At 45.0% G+C, this 20,323-nt stretch overlaps 1 protein-coding gene across 2 annotated transcripts in view; it reads right to left on the bottom strand.

Moving 5' to 3' along the window:
• Positions 1–20,323, bottom strand: part of exoc4 (exocyst complex component 4) — a 317,782-nt gene that overhangs the window by 157,867 nt on the left and 139,592 nt on the right. For both annotated transcript variants that reach the window (XM_080754095.1, XM_080754096.1), the window contains exon 11: positions 4,924–5,020. In XM_080754095.1, coding sequence (XP_080610221.1) covers positions 4,924–5,020 — 97 coding nt within the window. The remainder of the gene's footprint in view (positions 1–4,923; positions 5,021–20,323) is intronic.

Raw genomic sequence — 20,323 nt, 5'->3', positions numbered from 1 at the left:
ACTAGTTACTTTGTAGATTTTGATTAACACAAAACATACATTAGCCACTTCAGCACTATACATTGTGGCCATTTGAAAGAAAATAGCCAATCTACAAGCTAATGTCTCAACATTTGTATGCATTCATACTAGTGGTGCGCGGGCCGACCCGGTGCCCCCACCCGCCCGCCAACCCGCCCCGCATGCGGGTGGGTGGGTCAAGGTTTTCAGACTCAATTGGCGGGCGGCGGGCGGGCGGGTTATCACCACTCTCATGTGCAAAAAATAAATAAGAATAATCACCTGTTCTTATTTGCCTTTTATTCTTAATAAGAGTAGGCCTATAAGAATAAGAATACAACGTTTGAATACCACGAGGGAGCGAGTTTTAAAATGCGCCAGAGAGGAGCGAGGTTTCTCCTCCGCTCCTTGGTGCGAGGACCGTCCCGCTCCTGTTGGGGCCGCAAACCACATTTTGCCAACATTTGACACAACGTGAGGTCGTGAGCACAGCAGAGAGAAGATGCACAAACAATTCAACGCGTGTCGTTGATCAGGATTTCACTTATAGCCTATGTCTCTCATCCACACAAGTCCGTTTATATAGGCCTACTTTGTGTCGGTTAAGTTATATAACCAGCCAGTCAATGGATACGATTTGAAACACAACTTTCGCAAGTGAGAAGGATTTTTTGACTGAATGAACCAACCACGCTCACCTCGAGTCGAGTCGCTCCCTTCTCTCCAATCTGGTGATTAATCAATAACCAACAGGATTTAATATTGTCCGTCCTTTGCTGTCTGCTTAAAGTGCGAGCAGTGTTGCAGCGCTGATTCAATGTTTGGGGGGTCGCTCTTCTAGAGACGTCCCGCGAAGGTCGTTCAACACCTATACAGGTCTTGATATGGATATAGGCTTGTTTCTTTGTTAAAACACCCTGTTGCGAGACCTCAGCTCAGAAAAGGTATGGGTCGTCGCACGGCAACTCTGATGTGCGAGGCGCTGTATAAATATGATTGACATAAAACCTGAAACGCCATTCTCACCCCGACGATGCCCCAGAGAAAATGAACGTCTTTGAATGAATGTCTTTTAGGCTAAACGCCAATTTGAACACCACGTTTGTTTATTTGACCCATGACAATATTGTGCTACTGTAAACCTTTCTGTAAAGCGACTTTGGGTACTTAGAAGAGCCGTATATAAAGATGAGCTATTGTGGAGATGATATACCATCTTCTTTTTTAAATGCGGGTTGCGGGGCGGGCGGATTCGTTGATTTGTATATTGTTCTGCGGCGCGGGTGCGGGCGGGTTACGTTCCGTGCGGGTTGTGGGTCGTGCGGGTTATGAAAAAAACATGACCCGCGCAACACTAATTCATACAGTATTATACATTTGAAAACTTGTGAAATGGGACATTCTGCATACTTTCTACTTGGACCCTTGCTTGCTTGTAACAGATGGTTTACAAGCCCTCTCTGCTCTGTCTCCGCGTCGCAAGGGCAATGGTAAATGGTAAATGGTGCATTTATATAACGCTTTTATCCAAAGCGCTTTACAGAGATTGTGCATTGCATTCACCCATTCACGCACACATTCATACACCGGTGGCAGAGGAAACCATGCAAGGCACCAACCTGCTCACCGGGAGCAATTAGGGGTTCAGAGTCTTGCCCAAGGACTCTTCGACATTAACTCAGGGGGAGCCCGGATTCGAACTGGGAACCCTTCGGGAACCCTTCGTGCTCTAATAACGGTTTCTCTACCCCTGAGCTATGCCGCCCCCATGAACGGTTCCAGTAATTTTTTATCAGCTGTTGAACGAGTCCACTGGAAAATGCAGCATCTAAATACACGTTTTTTTTTTGTTTTTGTTTTTGAAAACAAATGGGGATGATATATCCCCTAATAGCCAATGATCATCATCTAGGGAGGAAATAGGCGCGTGTGGGGGGTGCGACTCTAAAAGCATCAAGTCATCCCAATCCAGGAAACGGCCGGTTCGTTTCAAAAGAGAGGGTTTGCGCAAATGACAGTGTGGAAACTCAAGGCAACGTAAAGACACATTCATCAAGTCTTAATGCAAAGGGGAGAGGGGAGGGGGGGGATGACCCACCGCCCGCCCGACTGCGCCCTGGCGTTGTTTGTACCCGGGCACCAACCGCACAGACTGGAGTGTTTAACCCATTCAGGCCTAGAATTATTGAATGCTTTAACCAGTGAAAAATAGCAGATATACAAGCTCACAGCGCGGCACCGAGTGCCGCGCTGCGAGCTTGTAGATCTGCTATTTTTGAAAAAGCTGTGAAAATGTGTGCAAATCTTTGAATAGATGTATTTTCAAAGCGAACGTTTGTAACTCAAATTTTGCTTCTGGGTGGTCCCTGGAACTAGGTATTTTGAGATGCAAGTCCGTGGCCAAATACATATCATTTGGGGGCCCCACTGACATAGTAGTCTCTCAAGAACAGACTAACTGAGCTCCAGTTAAGTGAAAAGGACCTTTTCTTTGACGATGGCTGGCCAGATTGCTGACATAGAAACATAGGTTTTTTACAAAAATCTTAGAAGGATTCAAAAGACACTTATAGAATCGGGTCAAAATTCAAATTTTCACGATTTTTCAAAAATAGCAGATCTACAAGCTCGCAGCGCGGCACTCGGTGCCGCGCTGTGAGCTTGTAGATCTGCTATTTTTCAATAGTTAAAGCATAAAATAATGATACACAATATAGTGTACCCGTTCTGAACGGCTTAATGGATCCCAGAGTGTGATGTATCGCTGCGAGCCGGCCGGGGCCGATCTAATTATAAGTCTTTTACTATTAGATTTTACGCGGGGCCTGCTGGGGCCTTGCGGCTTCACGAGAGAGCCTGGACCAGACACGGAATATTACCGCCCCAAGGCTGACTCCTCCTCGCCATGCCAGAATGTAATGGAGAACACAATCACAGTTTAACCCATTTAGAACGGGTACACATTTTGTGTATCATTATTTTATGCTTTAACTATTGAAAAATAGCAGATCTACAAGCTCACAGCGCGGCACCGAGTGCCGCGCTGCGAGCTCGTAGATCTGCTATTTTTGAAAAGTCGTGAACATTAGAATTTTGACCCGATTCTATAAGTGTCTTTTGAATCCTTAATTCTAATTCTAGGCCTAAATAGGTTAAGCCTCGAAGACCCGGAACGCGCCCGAGTCGCGTTCGATTTTAACCACTTTAACCATTATTGACTGCGTTAACTATTGAAAAATAGCAGATATACAAGCACCGAGTGCCGCGCTGCGAGCTTGTAAATCTGCTATTTTTGAGGAAAAAAAAAATAAAATGTGTGCAAACTTTTCAATATATGTTTTTCAAAGCAAACTTTTGTAACTCAAATATCTGCTTCTGGGGGGGTCCCTGGAACAACATGTTTTGAGATGGGGGGGGTGGGTCCGTGGCCAAATAAATGTAATTTTAGGGGTCCTTGACATGAAAAGGTTTGAGAATTACTGATTTAGAGGAAGGATTTAGAAGTCGGGTCGAAGATCGGTCAAAGATATTCAAAGACTTGCACACATTTTCACGATTTTTCAAAAAATAGCAGATCTACAAGCTCGCAGCGCGGCACTCGGTGCCGCGCTGTGAGCTTGTATATCTGCTATTTTTCAATAGTTAAAGCATACAATGATGGTTAAAGTGGTTAAAATCTAACCCGACTCGGGTGCGTTCCGGGTCTTTGAGGGTTAAAGTGGGGCGTCACTAGATCCCAATTTAAACATCCCCCCCATGCCAAGAAAACAAAAACAAAATACACACGCACGCACGCACGCACGCACGCACACACACACACTAGGAGAAACAGTCTGGAGGGGCGTTTTACGATATATTACGTCACCCCATGCCGTCGTGATGTATACAAGGATGCTTCTGCGAAACTTTTAAAAGGGTTGCAATCGATAGGCTGGCCCCTTCTAAGAGGACGGCTAATCTGATTAGTCGACAATTTACTGGTATTGAGTCATGTCGTCCCCGTGGTGTGTGTGTGTGTGTGTGTGTGTGTGTGTGTGTGTGTGTGTGTGTGTGTGTGTGTGTGTGTGTGTGTGTGTGTGTGTGGTCAGTGTCTGGAGTGGAGTGTCCGTCATTTTGACGGACGGGGGATTCGACTTGACAGAACGACAATACGCCACGGTTTTGAGGGAACACACTGAATGGAAGTGGTGTGTGTGTGTGTGTGTGTGTGTGTGTGTGTGTGTGTGTGTGTGTGTGTGTGTGTGTGTGTGTGTGTGTGTGTGTGTGTGTATACAGCCGTTGTTACTGTCTCAAAAGGACTACTTATAGGAACTGTGTAAGTCTCAATTCTGTTATGCTCCCGTTTAAAGGGATTACACGCACGCACACACACACGCACACACACACACACACACACACACACACACACACATACACACACACACACAGACACACACTAACCCGCTCTTACTGTACAGCTAAAAGGCCCCTGCCCTTTTAGCTGTCTGTAAAAAGTGCCCTCTCCCGACCACGAATGCAGTTTATATGGTGAAAGAAATGCAAATGCCCCTCTTTCCATGCCATACCTGAAGGCAGCATTCAAGAGAATCGCCTTGTCCAAACTCTCCTGAACTTGTATACAGCATCTTATGTTTTTGCCCTCTCTGTGCAGAAATCCATGCCATTACGCCACATCTCCCGTATTGACTTGATGATGCTTAGTTCAGTGTGGTATCAAGCACCGAAAATAGCCGACCTCCAAGATCACAACGCGTCGCAACGCGACGCGTTGTGAGCTTGGAGGTCTGCTATTTTCGATGCTTTCACCAAAAGGCCCTTTTAGACATTTCAGCCCCTGCCTCTCTAACATTCTCTGCATGTCCCTGACAGTGGGGCTCACGTGTTGAATCCTACATCCAGTGTGTGCGGCGGTGTTTTCAGTACCTGAGCAGAGGTTGGAAGATCACGGTGATGTTCCTGGCTCCAGGCTTGCACACAAACTTCATCTCCCCTCCTTCGATCAGGTTGTCGTCGGCTCCGCCTGACAAGAAGAGGAGGAGGAGAAGAGAGGGGTTAGACGTTAATAAGACCACTGAAGCAGATATAATGTGACAGGCAGAACACAGATACACACACTCGTGCCAGCGTGCGTGTGTGTGTGTGTGTGTGTGTGTGTGTGTGTGTGTGTGTGTGTGTGTGTGTGTGTGTGTGTGTGTGTGTGTGTGTGTGCGTGTGTGTGTGTGTGTGTGTGTGTGCGCGTTAGGGCATTCACGAATAGTGATTTTTAGATTTCGAATTATTCGACCTCAAAGTATTCGAATATTCGGAATTCGACGGGTATTTTTGTAATCTAATAAATCATTAAAACGCTCCTTTGCGAGCCTTAAAAACAACCAGCAATTAACGGGTTAACCTCTGTTCGTGAAATAACAGCCATCGATTGGCTGTGAGAGGTTTTCACTGGTGGATGCAGAACTCAAGCAGCAGAGAGAGAACGGACCCTTTGGAACAGACCTACAATGCACAATGCGTCGCGGATAGACGCGTTGTGAGCTTGTACATCTGCTATTTTTGACACGCTGCACTGTCTTACGACTGAACATAGCATAAACATGCTGATGAAACTTGCGACGAAAAACGAGTTCATTTTACTAGGAAAACTCCGAAAATAACTGTTCAAGCCTATCCTATCTATCTTCAACAACCACATTTATACTGTCCATCCTTGTTCGTTACAAGCAGTGTTGTAGGCTATTGTGAATTGTTTAGCCTCGGGATCCAGGCATTATAGTGATTGTTTGATGGGATGAACGCTATGTTAATGACTTCACACGCATGTCGTTGACACCTCCGCTACTTAGCAGGCCATTACCGAGACTCATTCCAATGTTAATGAAGGCTGGTGTGACTCGAGTCTCGACCAGTACAACAGACAAGGCTAAGATGGGTTATGATTACATTACATCACATGCTATAGTATAGAAGTATACAGTATGTAACACAAGCTTTACAAGATCATCAATTCCACTCCAATCCGTGTCGCGAAACTCTCGACCCGTTATCATAAATAAAACGGCGGACGCTTGTACCTTTATGGCATACATGGGCAACTGGCGGCCCGGGGGCCACATGCGGCCCCCACCTTCACTTAATGCGGCCCGCAGGTTAATACCGGAATACTGATATATTACTGATTTCAGCTGTTACAATTCCAAACATGACCTGCTTTAATTCCGTCAGTCTATATCAGTAGCTTAAAGGAGTAGTTCACCCCCAAAATGACTTTTTTTCTATTGATTAGTCACACCATGGAGAGTAGAGTTCAATAAAATGTTTTGGTTTTTGTCGCATTCCTAAGACAAAAATTTGATTTGAGTAAATTTACCCCCATTGATTCCGGATGGTGACCCGTTTCGAAACGGGTCACCATCCGGAATCAATGGGGGTACTTTTATTGTTATCACATTTTTGTCTTAGGAATGTGACAAAAACCAAAGAATATTATTGAACTCTACTCTCCATGGTGTGACTAATCAATAGAAAAAAAAGTCATTTTGGGGGTGAACTACTCCTTTAACGACTAGTCTAGTAGTATTAAAATGTATTTTTTTATGTCCAATGTATTTGTATTTTGGTTCATAAAGTTAATATGAGTATATAACTAAATGCGTTTGAAATTAGATAAAAAATGTTACATTTCAGGATTCCAATTAAAAAACAACAAAAAAGAATTCAGGATTCCAATTCAAAAGAAGCAAAAATAGCCGATCGCTGCGATGCGTTTTGAACTTGTAGATCGGCTATTTTTGCTTATTTTGTATGAGATACTAGAATGACAAAGTAGGACGTAGCAATATGTGGCCCTCTGGAGTGAAGGTGGAAATATAGTGGCCCTCGCCATCATCAAAGTTGCCCACCCCTGCTTTATGGTTTAAAGAGGAGATACATTTGAATATGAAGCATGACATCAACGTGGTTGCGGTGAAGCGCGGTCCGAAAGAGCTACTGTAAAGAGAAGGGTGTCCTCTAAACTGGATATACTCGGCAAGAGGAACGTAACTCAGCAGCAATAAAGTAAAGTAGCCTAAAGAATTACACACTTTTGTCAGCAACGAGCAGAGCTTGCTTGTTCGGAGGGGCCCTCCCCTCCCCTCCTACACTGAGTGACTGTCATCTATAGTGACGGGCCAGCAGTGTATGTCGGCAGTCGGCACATCAATCACATAAGCTAGCCACTACAGTGTGGTTGGATTTGACAACAATCAAACATGAATGGATTAGGAGAAATACTAACACCAGAGCTCACAGCTGCATGTCTACTGTAGAAATATTGTTTGTCACGAAAAAAAAAAAAAAAAAAAAACGAAAATAATATTAAAATTAATTTCGGCGATTTTTCGAATAGCGTTTATAGTAATCGAATAGTGTTTTGATATTCGAATATTGTGAATGCCCTAGTGCGCGTGTGTGTGTGCGTGTGTGTAGAACAAGCAAACGTGTCCTTTCACATCTTTAGCTCCACGGTCACTGAACTAAATAATGGACCTGATCGTCATAAGCCACATAATATTCCCAAAATGTTCAAACTAAAATGCCATGTTTTTTTTGTTTTTTTTCAGAGAGGCAAATAAAGAGATCAACTTTATTACCGCCCTTTCTCTGTCCCAGCAACAAACTCTCGCGGGATCTAGAACCAGTAAACAGGACGTTCGCGAGATTTGACGTCAGATGCCGGCGCCCACTTGGTTATTTGTAGGGTTTGTGTACCATGTTGTACTCTAGTGCAGGTGTCTTCAACAGGGGGTCCTCATAGTTACTACAGGGGGTCCTCCAAATCTAGGAACTTGTTTTTTCACCCTTTTTTTATATTAACCACTTGAAGCCATAGTGTCCATATTCTGAAAACTTCGCCAAAAATAGCCGATCTACAAGCTCACAACGCCTCGCAGAAAGAGCTTTGGAGGGGGAAAAGAGGAGACTAAGTACAGAGTGAAAGGTCAAGTTTATTAAGTATTGACCGTTCAAGTGGTTAAATATCTGAAAACACACATTAACATGAATCCAAAATACACACACTGTTGATCGTGCTGTCAAACAATGAAACTATATCTATGAACAGATTGTGGGGGTCCCTGCTTCATCCTTCTCTCAACTAAGGGGTCCTTGGCCTGAAAACGTTGAAGACCCCTGCTCTAGTGGCTCCAACCAGGATGCCATATCCTGGTAAATCAAACATCTTTGCCTACAGCAGCATGCCCCTGCACTACTGCATGGGTGAACCCTACAGCCAAGATGGAATAGCGAGACACGGCATCTCCACTTTACTTCCTGTATCCGCGTGACAGGAGGCGGAAGCAGGTTGGAGTCTAATCACTTCCAATGGCAGAGTGAACGTGAGCACAGCTTCTGAACCATTCTTTTTCTCCACGGTCGCTGATGCCCAGGGACGTGCTGGCGATTGGGAAAAGCGGGACAACTCCCGAACGGCCGGTTCATTCCCGGCCGGTCCAGGCCGGCCATTAGGAAAAAATAAAAAATAACATGTCGGCCTTTGTTCCATTTTGGGGGCTGGGCGGCCAACAAAGTAAATCGTCACTGTCGGGCAGAAACCTCGTATCTCCAAGTTTCAATTTTTTTCGCAAAGCAAAGCCCTGTTTCATCATAAGGCCGTCGCACAAAAGTAGTGAAAACAGCAGATCTACAAGCACACAACGCCTCGCGGTGCGAGGCGTTGTGTGCTTGTAGATTGGCTGTTTTCACTACTTTGAATTATTTTTTAAATGATAAATACAAAACAAACGGTTTTGGACATACACCCGACAACGACAAAATATAACTCATGTAATTGGCCCACTGGCTTGTCAGTGTCACTTGTCATGATCTGAAATGGCAAATCTTTGAGTAGCAGCAGCGCTATAGAGAGATCTCTCTCTATAGTACGCAATGAGGGCCTCTCCAACTCTTTTTCCCGGGCTGAATCAGGGGCCCAGCATGTCCCTGCTTATGCCCCTGTACTAGAGCCAGCTCAGTGGACTTGTGGTTAGAGCCTTGAGACCGGGAGGTCAGGGGTTCGATCCCCGGTTGGGTCATAATACCAAAGACTGTAAAAATGAGGCCCAATGCCTCCCTGCTTGACACTCAGCGTCAAGGGTTGGATTGTGGGGGTTTACAGTAGACCAACACGACTGATTCCCGAGCGCGGCACGGCTGCAGCTCACCGCTCCAAGAGCTGGGTCAAAGGCGGAGAACGCATTTCAAAATTACAGCAATGTATCTGACAAATAAAGATTATTATTATTAGTATTAACCCTACTACTTTAGCTAACAGGGTTAATCAGAAAATCAGTGCTGCCTGACGCGGACGGGTGGGTTGGGGCGGGTGAGGTCGGGGGAGAGAGAGGGGGCGGGGTGAAGCAGGGTGGGGGTGGCGGGGGGACAGACTGAGAGGTGGGGTAGGGGAGGGAAGGATGGAGAGAGACAGAGAGAGAAGCAGTGCTCATTACCTCCACTCATCCAGCAGTAATCAATATAATTGATGGAGAAGAAATTGCGGCCCTCCGTTAATGCACCCAACCGCCTGCCATGAACAACATGTGTGTGCACGTGTTTGTGTGCACATGCATGTGTGTGTCTGTGTGTGCGTGCACGTGTGTGTGTGTGTGTGTGTGTGTGTGTTTGTGTGCACATACATGTGGGCATCCGTGCGTGTTTGTGTGTGTGTGTGTGTGTGGTGGTGGAAAAAAGTATATATTTTTTGTACTTGAGTAAAAATATCATTACTGCAATGTAGAAGCCCTCAAACGTCTGGTACAATTTTTTTTACAAATATCAAAACATAATATAATTAAAGTACCAAAATTACTCATTGAAGAATGTCTCATTTCAAAAGTTAACATTTCAAAAAATAATCTTTTTTACAATAGCAGATCTACAAGTACACAACACGTATTTTCAAATAGTTTAAAGCCAAAGTTTAAACAGGCCTGAAGTGGTTAATGCGTGTTTTGAAATAATAATCATTGGTATGCTTTGTTTTGTAGTAATACTCAGAATAGAAACTCAAGTTTTCAAGTAATCTTAGTGGAGTTTGAGATGTCGTGGAGTAGAAGTAAAAGTATAAACATGACATCGTAAATACTCTGGTAAACTAAAATTGCCTCAAAATACGTACTTGAGTAAATGAACTTAGGTATACTTTTCACCACTGAGTGACACAGTGTGTGTGTGTTCACATGTGCGTGTGATGTTCGTGTGTGTGTGTGTGTGTGTGTGTACTATGACACATGTGGGGGAGTGTGCGACGGTGTGATCACCACAGCTGCCACACACACACACACTCTCACACCCCACATGTACACCAGTCCACATTGGTGCACGCATGCGTGTGTAACTGGGATGAGTGTGAATTGTGGGGATTTGGAGGCAGACAGTCTTGTTCCTCCCCACACAGCGGAAAGATCAGACAGTGTTATTCATTACAAGAGAATTACAGGAAGCACGACACGAGGATTTGCGTGGAAGATATTGTCCCTCGACACAAAGGATAGAATGAGAGGGGAGAGAATGACTTCTGTCAGGAAGACAAGAAGCTGATGTGAGGACAAAAGAAGGATGTGCCCATACCATGGAGATCCCTGTCTGTAGAACCATCACACAGATATGGGCTGTATTGGCCATTTGTCTTGGTCATATATGGATTCTGTTAGTGTGGTACAGTATGTGGCCGATGTGGCCTCCATATATGGGCATTCCTGTATGAAGTCCTGTTAGATATGGGCTTAATATCGATGGCATCAGGGAACTCCATATATGGGCATGAAGGGGATTCTGTTAGTGTGACATCACAGTGAAGCCAGAGTTTGATGTCAGAGCAGCAAAACCCATTCTAAAACATGCAGTAATCCTGGTCTCTACACTGCCTCCCCCTGGCCAGCCGGGGCGCCTGATGGAGGGGAAAGGAACTGGTTGGAATAACGTGTTCCTTCCACGCGTTACGTCCAAACCAGGGAAATCCCCACTGTCAGGTGAAAAGAAGCAACTTGGGACTCCTCATGCATAGAAGGAAGCATGAGGTCAGTCCGTTGTCTCCCCAGGCGCAGCAGAGGGAGAGCAGAGCCCAGGATTACATAGGCAATTGGCACTGGGTGAAAATGGGTTACAAAATCGTGGGATAAAAATTATAAAGTAAAATTATAAAGTAAAAAGAAAAACGTATATGACGTTATCTAAGATTTCAATAAATGGGATTTCAACACAAGGGGAACCGGAGGGATAGTGGCAGTGACGTCAGGACTTTGGTGGTCTATAATGGTTCTCTCCCAAGTATTATTATTATTAATTAGGAAAGGCCTGTCTATATGATCAATATACAGTAACGTTGACCTCCTCAGCGTCCCGTTGTAAAACCATCACGGTCACAGCGGACTCACAGAGACTGACAGGAACACCAGATGATGTCACAGGGACAATAGAATGCCATTAAAGGGAGCGAGCGAGATGGTGCAGTGCAGCGTATTTTAAATAAATCACATGTCCCCAGGTTTCACATCATGGCTCGCAACAAAGCTCACATCAGCTTAAAGCTCACAGCTTTTCCATCAATCTCATTTCCATGTCCAGTAGAGAGTGCAGCGAGAGCACTGGGCTGATGATAACACACGCATTCACATGCAGATCAGCTCCCATTGTTCTCCCTGCACGGGACTCCACAATGAGCCCGTTCAACGGAACCCTTTCCTTAACCTGGTTAGATCGGGAACCTGTTAATACTTTAACCGTTGTTTTGTGCTTTAGCTAATGAAAAAATAGCAGATCTACAAGCTCACAGCGCGGCACCGAGTGCCGCGCTGCGAGCTTGTAGATCTGCTATTTTCTTTTTTTTTTTATTGTGAAAATGTGTGCAAGTCTTTGAATATCTTTGACCCGATCTTTGACCCGACTTCTAAATCCTTCCTCTAAATCAGTGGTTCTCAAACTTTTTCATGTCAAGGACCCCCAAAATGACATTTATTTGGGCGCAGACCCCCCAATCTCAGAATATGTTGTTCCAGGGACCCCAGCGCGGCACTCGGTGCCGGGCTGTGAGATTGTATATCTGCTATTTTGTTTCAATAGTTAAAGCATTCAATAATTCTAGGCCTAAATGGGTTAAAAGAAAAAAAAATAACATTGGGAGGTGACATGCCCCCTTGTACTTCAGACTGAATGGTTTCAGGTTTATTGATACACTCATGGCAAGGCAGCCTGACATATGCACACAGCTATTCATCCTGCAACAAAAGGCATCTTGAAGGACTGGAGACTCCGCCGGTCATCAAATTATTGGCTCAGGAGAGTGACAAAAAAGCAAAAATCTCCATGAATTACAAGGCTATGGTCATTTTCTTCCGTATTATATTAAAAAACTCATATATTCTAGATTCAGTGTTTATGCAGTGAAAGCAAATTTTTACATTTTTATGACATACAGCTCACGAAAACCACAAATCCATATCTCAAAATATTTGAATATTACGCAAGATCACTACTAGTATTCAGAAGGATCAGTATACTAGTAGTTATATGTGAACTCCAACGTTTCACCTAGTGTACAAGATACACTACACCACTAAGATACCCATGTACCTGTCAAAATACTTTATAAACGCTAAGGACGTCCACAATTACAACACCAGAGGCAGTGCCACAGATCACAGTCAACCCAAAGGGTCAAACTCCTTCTTCTGCTATACCACCAAAATGTGGAACGCCTTACTGAAGGCTTTAAAGGAGAGTGGTTCCCTAAAATCCTTTAAAATCGCCCTGAAAAACCACTTACAGGCGGCAGCCGTTCGCAACTGGCAATAACAAACCTAGCCCAGCCTTAAGCCCCTATCATAGTAGGCACCGAGGTGTAGTCTTTTTAAGTCATAAAACTACAACATTGCGTCATTACTCGCGGTGAAGAGCTATCCACCGCGAACCCCGACACATCTCTCTGTTTTTACTTTCAGACAGATCGGCCCATCACCCCGTTCACTGATTGGTTGATCTAGACCAGTCAGTCACAGTGATATGACTTCACTGTGACTGACTATGATGGCCTCCACTTATTTTCTCACTTTAGGTGGATAGCTTTACACCTAAAATTTGCGGTTATATGCTCTTCACCTTGGACTCTGATAGGGGCTTTACCCTCCCCTGACCCTTCTTTGTATTACCTACTGTATATATTCTTTGCACTGTTTTTTCTTTTTTTTTGTCTCTGTTTATTTTCTTTTATTTTCTCCCGACCATATCTACTGCATAGTGCTGTGTTGTATCCGTCTGTCATTCAATGTTATATGAGATACTTCAATGGTTTCCTGTGTAAATAAGCCAAGTGCTTTCCTAGGATCTCCTTTTAGTAGACCTTGTACCAGTGAACTGTACCGTCATGAAACTGTACCTTTTTCTATGCAAACTTCTAATAAAGTCTTCAATAAATCAATCAATCAAACCTCCATGGAAAGACTGTTCTGATTCCTCTTTTGCCTTCCTGTTGCCTCTGCCCTGATAGGCACTGTAGCCAGCATCTAAAGGATGGAACCCAAAGGATTTATTTCCTTCTTCTTTTTGCAAAATCAGCACAAACTGCAGACAAAACCAAGCCATCTATCCCCCAAAGAACTGAGGGAGAAGCATCCAAAAAAGTGTTTATAAGCTGGCCCGCGTGTGATGAAGCGGCAAGCATGTGTTTTTTTTAACCCATTTAGAACGGATACATATTATTGTGCATCATTATTTTATGCTTTAACTATTGAGAAATAGCAGATCTACAAGCTCACCGAGTGCCGCGCTGTGAGCTCGTAGATCTGCTATATTTGAAAAATCTTGAAAATTAGAATTTTTACCCGAGTGTCTTTTGAATCCTTCTAAGGTCCTTTTCACTTAAATGGAGCTCAGTTAGTTTGTTCTAGAGAGACTACTATGTCAGTGGTTCTCAACCATTTTCATGTGAAGGACCCCCAAAATGATATTTATTTGACGGTTATTTGACCGCGCGGCACTCGGTGCCGCGCTGCGAGCTTGTATATCTGTTATTTTTCACTGATTAAAGCATTCAACAATTCTAGGCCTAAATGGGTAAGCGGCTCCACATCTTGAATGTTGCGCTCGTGTGAGCGACTTTTCCCACGCCGTGATCCAGACAGCGTCTCAGATATCAGCACACAAACAGAACCGCCGGAATCAAAGTGCAGACATTGGAGAAGGGCTTTGGTTCCAATAACAACATGGCAGAACTGTACTGTATGCCGTTCTGATCCGATACATCCACAGAACGGCCCCGCTGTCGTTGTCGCTTAGCGGAAATGGAGATGAGGTCTGCGTTCAACCCCCGAGTCCTTCTAAACGTCTCTGGTGCCAATTTAACCCATTTAGGCCTAGAATTATTGCATGCTTTAACCAGTGAAAAATAGCAGATATACAAGCTCACAGCGCGGCACCAAGTGCCGCGCTGCGAGCTTGTAGATCTGCTATTTTTGAAAAAGTCATGAAAATGTGTGCAAATCTTTGAATATCTGTATTGTCAAAGTGAACGTTTGTAACTCAAATTTTGCTTCTGGGTGGTCCCTGGAACTAAATAGTTTGAGATGGGGGTGCGTGGCCAAATAAATATCATTTTGGGAGTCCTTGACATGAAAAGGTTTGAGAACCACTGACATAGTAGTCTCTCAAGAACAGACTAACTGAGCTCCAGTGAAGTGAAAAGGACCTTTTCTTTGACGAGGGCTGGCCATATTGCTGACATAGAAACATTGGGTTTTCAAAAAATCTTAGAAGGATTCAAAAGACACTTATAGAATCGGGTCAAAATTCTAATTTTCACGATTTTTCAAAAGTAGCAGATCTACAAGCTCGCAGCACGGCACTCGGTGCCGCGCTGTGAGCTTGTATATCTGCTATTTTTCAATAGTTAAAGCATAAAATAATGATACACAATAATGTGTACCCATTCTAAATGGGTTAATTAAACCTTGATTACAGGCTGATAAACCAAACCAACTACACAGAATGTTCTCTCTGATGCAAAGCCTCAACTCCACTCCCCCCCTCCTTTCCTTCCTACTTTCCATCACTATCTTTCCTTTTCTTCATCATCTCCTTTCTTCCTCTTTGCCTTGCTCAAGGACACTTCAACGAGTACCGAGGACCTCCTGATAATCAGACCTCCCACGATGTGTGTGTGTGCATATTGTTTATGCGCACACACACACACAAATAGCGATGGGATGTTAAGCGATATTATCGTTTATCGTGATTAAAACACTCACGATAATCATATCGTGGAGTTTTAATTCATCGTGATATCGTCCTCCGTCATGCACTGGGAACAATTCAGTTTGTATTTGCCGAGCTGCATATCCGGTACCATAAACCCAATATTGGTAAAAAAACGACTTATAATATACAGTACATACTGAATTCAGTCTTTTTTTCACTCTCTACCAAATCTCTTTGCCAAAAAATAGCCGATCTACAAGCTTGCAACAAGTTGCGTTGCGACGTGTTGTGGATCTGCTATTTTTTGGCAAATGTTCCGCCCCAGGATAATGGATGTTGGAGATATTTTGATATTTGGACATGTTCATATCATCCCATCGCTATACAGACTATCTCTCTTTCGAGATATGTCTATCTCATTGACACAGACACGTGCAGACACACATACGGACACAAACGCGGACACACACACACCAAATTAACCGCTGCATGTATCCGCGATGACAGTGACCGAAATTAATTCCATGCTCTAAACATCTGCATCGGCGTCAGACAAAGGATGAAGCCAGGAACCCCATCGATCCTTGAGGTCCGGCAGGGGGGGTGGCACGGAGCTGCCTCATGAATATTCAACACCAGCTCATTAACATTCATACGCTCGGTCCAGAGCGACTGTCAGGTCAGGAGGAGGACCCCTACAGTGACTGTCGGGTCAAGAGGAGGACCCCCACAGTGACTGTCGGGTCAAGAGGAGGACCCCCACAGCGCGGCCGTGAGTCCTAAGAGCCGCAGAGCTAGGGCATTAACGAAAAAGTCGACAAGTCGACTCAGTCGACTTCATTGCACAAATCGACTCCCACCAGAGAAAGTCAAGAGTCGAAGTTGAAAAATAAAAGTGTTCTATTGTAAAAATAGCAGATCTACATGTAGATCGGCTATTTTCACAGTTTCATCAGCCTCTATATAGTTGACAATTTGGACAATGTTTAATTTGCCATTTTAGAGGTATTAAAAACTCCTTAAAATTGTCACTTTAGAAATGTTCAGATACCCTCTATACAACATTATGTTGGTTTGTTTACTGTTGAGTGAGAAAACAATGTTTTCACATTAAGTTAATCATCTGGGGACCCCCCAAAATAATTGGGGGGTCATGTGTGACGTCATCGAACGATAAAGTCGACTTCAACTAAACTTTTTACTGAGTCGAGTCGACTTGCAAAAATCACAAGTCGTTAAGGCCCTACGCAGAGCTGAGGGTGCCAGTAGGAGCGAGATCATTTAGCGACCTACAACCGGGTCGCAACGTGGTCGGTAGTTTTCAGCGACCGGGTCGCTAAATCGAGCGGCCGGGTCGCTAAATCGAGCGACCGGGTCGCTAAATCACCGACCGCGCCGCTAAATCGACCGACCCGGTCGCTAAATCTACCGACCTGCCTGCAGTTTTAGGTCGGTAGATTTAGCGACCCGGTTGGTACATCTAGTGACCCGGTCGGAAGATTTTGCGCCCCAGTCGGTCGATTTAGCGACCCGGTCGCTCGCTTTAGCGGCGCGGTCGGTGATTTAGCGACGCGGTCGGTGATTTAACGACCCGGTCGGGAGGTTGCGTGGCAGGTTAGCCTAACTGAGGTAAGGTTACTGAGGTTAGGTTTAGGGTTAGGGTTAGGGTTAGGGTTAGGGTTAGGGTTAGGGTTAGTAGCCCGGTGGTCGGTGGAAGCGACCACCGGTCGGTGGATTTACCTACCCGGTCGCTGGATTAGCGTCCCGGTCGGTGGAATTAGCGTCCCGGTCGGTGGAATTAGCGACCCGGTCGGTGGTTTTAGCGTCCCGGTCGGTGGTTTTAGCGTCCCGGTCGGTCGATTTAGCGACCCGGTCGGTGTTTTAGCGTCCCGGTCGGTGGTTTTAGCGTCCCGGTCGGTGGTTCTAGCGTCCCGGTCGGTGGTTTTACCGTCCCAGTCGGTCGATTTAGCGACCCGGTCGCTGAAAACTACCGACCACGTCGCGACCCGGTTGTAGGTCGCTAAATGATCTCGCCCTCTCTCGAGGGTGCACCGCGTGAAACTCTCACTCAGTGATGTCAGAGAAGGAGAGAGAGATAGAGAGAGATAGAGATAGAGATAGAGAGAGAGCTAGAGAGAGAGAGACCCCCAACAAATCTGCTTTAAGTAGCATGTGTGGGGTCAAACTAGGGGTTTTTCATGATTCTGAATCCATTGCAAGCATTTGTTTTGCATGAACAAAACATTCCTTGGACTAAAGATGACCCCACAAAACTGTGAAAAGTGATGACTAATCACTAAACCCAAGATCTCCATGCATTTCGTCCATGCCTTAGCCCTTATCCCTAAACTTATGTGTGGTTTTTGGTGTTTTTTTTCCTTCAAAATAGTAAAAAAAAAAAAAGGGCAAAGAAGTATAGGGGCAAAACAATATAGATCACAAGGTTTCCTCCTGGCAGTGACGATATGCGCAGGTGTGTCTTTGTCGACGTGTGTACGAGCGTGCGTGCGTGTGTGTGTGCATGTATGTGTGTGTGTGTGTGTGTGCGTGCATCCCCCGGTGCGTGGGGCTGACCCAGGATCAGCGTCCTGGTAGCAGCTGTGTGCAGCAGACAGAGAGGACACGTTTCAAAGCTGTCGCGCATAAACCTCGTATCGCCACGTTTCAACTTCCCAGGGCATCACTGTTTCAAATCAATGCCCTGAGTCAAACGTAGCAAACAATTGCAACATGTTGGGAGTGTAGATCGCCTATTTTTGTATTATTTAGTATTATTTTCAATTTCTAAGTGAAAGTGAAGTTATTTTTTTTAATGGACACACACCAGATCTTCACTTGTCAGACAAAACCTTGCATCTCCAAGTTTCAAATTTGAACGTTTTTTAATCCCTGCTTCATCATACGAGGCTGTCGCACAAAACTAGTGAAAATAGATGATCTACAAGCACACAACGCCTCCCACCTGTGCTTGTAGATTGGCTATTTTCACTAGTTTAAATCACTTTTAAGATGATGAAAACAAAACTAACAATTTTGGACATACAAGGTTTCTGACCCGAAAACAGCGATTTGTAACGTGTCCAAACCCTCCTGAAACACCTTCACCCAGCACACACACACACACACACACACACACACACACACACACACACACACACACACACACACACACACACACACACACACACACACACACACACACACACACCTCCATCTGTCTGCCCCGCACACCCAGGACGGGACCACCTCCCGCCCGACACACACACAAGCATGTCCGCGCACACACACGCATGCACGCGTGCAAAATCGCGCGCACACACAACCACACTCTTCGATATGCAGGGAAATTGAACAAATGGATTTCTGACAGCGGTCCATTGTGACAACAGTCTCTTTCTCTCTTTCGTCTCTCCCTCGCACAAACACGCAAGCACGCTAGGGATGGGACGATACGCGATATTATCGTTTATCGCGATAAAAACACTCGCGATAATCGTATCGTGGAGATTTAATTTATCGTGATATCGTCCTCCGTCATGCACTGGGATCAATTCACCTTTTATTTGCCGAGCTGCATATCCGGTACCACTTAAACCCTCTAGAATTGGTAAAGGGTGCTTATAATATACGTATACGTCTTTTTTTCACTCTCTATTCTATTTCCAAAAAATAGCCGATCTACAAGCTCACAACGCGTCGCGTTGCGACGCGTTGTGAGCTAGTAGATCTGCTAATTTTTGGCAAATGTTCGGCCCCAGGATAATGGATTTTGATTATCGTGATAATATCGTAAATTGCGATTTCTTTTGTCACAATAATCGTGATGTGACATTTTCATATCGGCCCATCCTTACTGTGCACGCGCGCACGCCACCAGCCCACATGTAATCAAGTCAGGCAGTGACTTAGTGAAATTGCATTAGCTCCACTTTCCTGAGTTTGATGAGAAATGGGTTTGATCCTGTGTGATGTGTTCTGTGTCTGTCTGAGAACCCGATAGAGAGAGAGGTGATGCTTTCTTTAACACTCTTCTAACGTCCCCCGGGACCAGTGCACCGTGTGTGTGTGTGTGTGTGTGTGTGTGTGTGTGTGTGTGTGTGTGTGTGTGTGTGTGTGTGTGTTGCGGATATGCACACAGACCCCGAGAAGGATCAGTCATAATCCCTAATTTACAAGTGTACTTGTTCTTTTGTGCTCACGTGCGCATGCATGTTTGTGTGCGTGTTTGTGTGCACGTGTGTGTGTGTGTGTGTGTGTTGATGTGCAAATCCTGCAATGTATGTAAAAAAAAGAAAACGGTTCCTTTATGTTACTGTAACAAACATTATTTGCATTAAATAGTGAAAACTCTGCTATTCTCACTACAAACTTTTCATACTCTTTTATGGCTTTTATTGTCGAACGCGTTCATTCTGACGTCCGTGAACGGCGCTCGTCGGCCCGTTCGCGCGGCGGTCCGCGGTCGTTGATATGTGAGCGCCTGAGCGGTGCTGTCTGCAGCTGTGTGCTTCTCTTTACATGAAGCTCCTCCTCGTTACGTTGTCTCCCACCCAAGTAAAGCCGGACTATACTTCGTCGTGTGACATGTGTTGCATGCCAAAATAGCTGATCTGCAAGCTCACAACGCATCGCATCCACGAGACAACGTGAGCTTGTAGATCAGCTATTTTAACCAACGCGGACGGTTAGAAACGTCTGCCTTCACAATAAGGGTGAGGAAGACTGGGCACTGGACACCTACTGTACATATCGTGGGCACCTCAATGTTAACACCTTCTAAGCCAAGGGGAGCCCCTTAATGTTAAAACCGTACTATATCGCACATCCCCCCAGGGACTCTCAGCCACGTCGTACATTCCCGGACTTTGTCTTTAAAACCGGAATAAAAGCTTTTGATCCGAAAATCGGCGATCGTCTAACCTTCCCTAGTCACCACTCGTGCACTGATAGCTCATGCAGACCGTGTATGAAGCAGAGGTGACGTCAGCGCCTCTCCTTCTCCAAGGCACCTTCCACCCATCCGTTTACTGTCTACACACTCGAGCTCCTCCTGCAGCCATGCTTGGGGCTATGCTAGCGAAACTTTTCAGTTCTGTTCTTC

Source organism: Nannobrachium achirus (assembly GCF_963921795.1).
Source record: "Nannobrachium achirus genome assembly, chromosome: 23".
In the NCBI taxonomy this organism is placed as follows: Eukaryota; Metazoa; Chordata; class Actinopteri; order Myctophiformes; family Myctophidae; genus Nannobrachium; species Nannobrachium achirus.
Note: the sequence above shows the minus strand (reverse complement) of the source record. Positions and strands in the feature narration are given on the sequence as shown.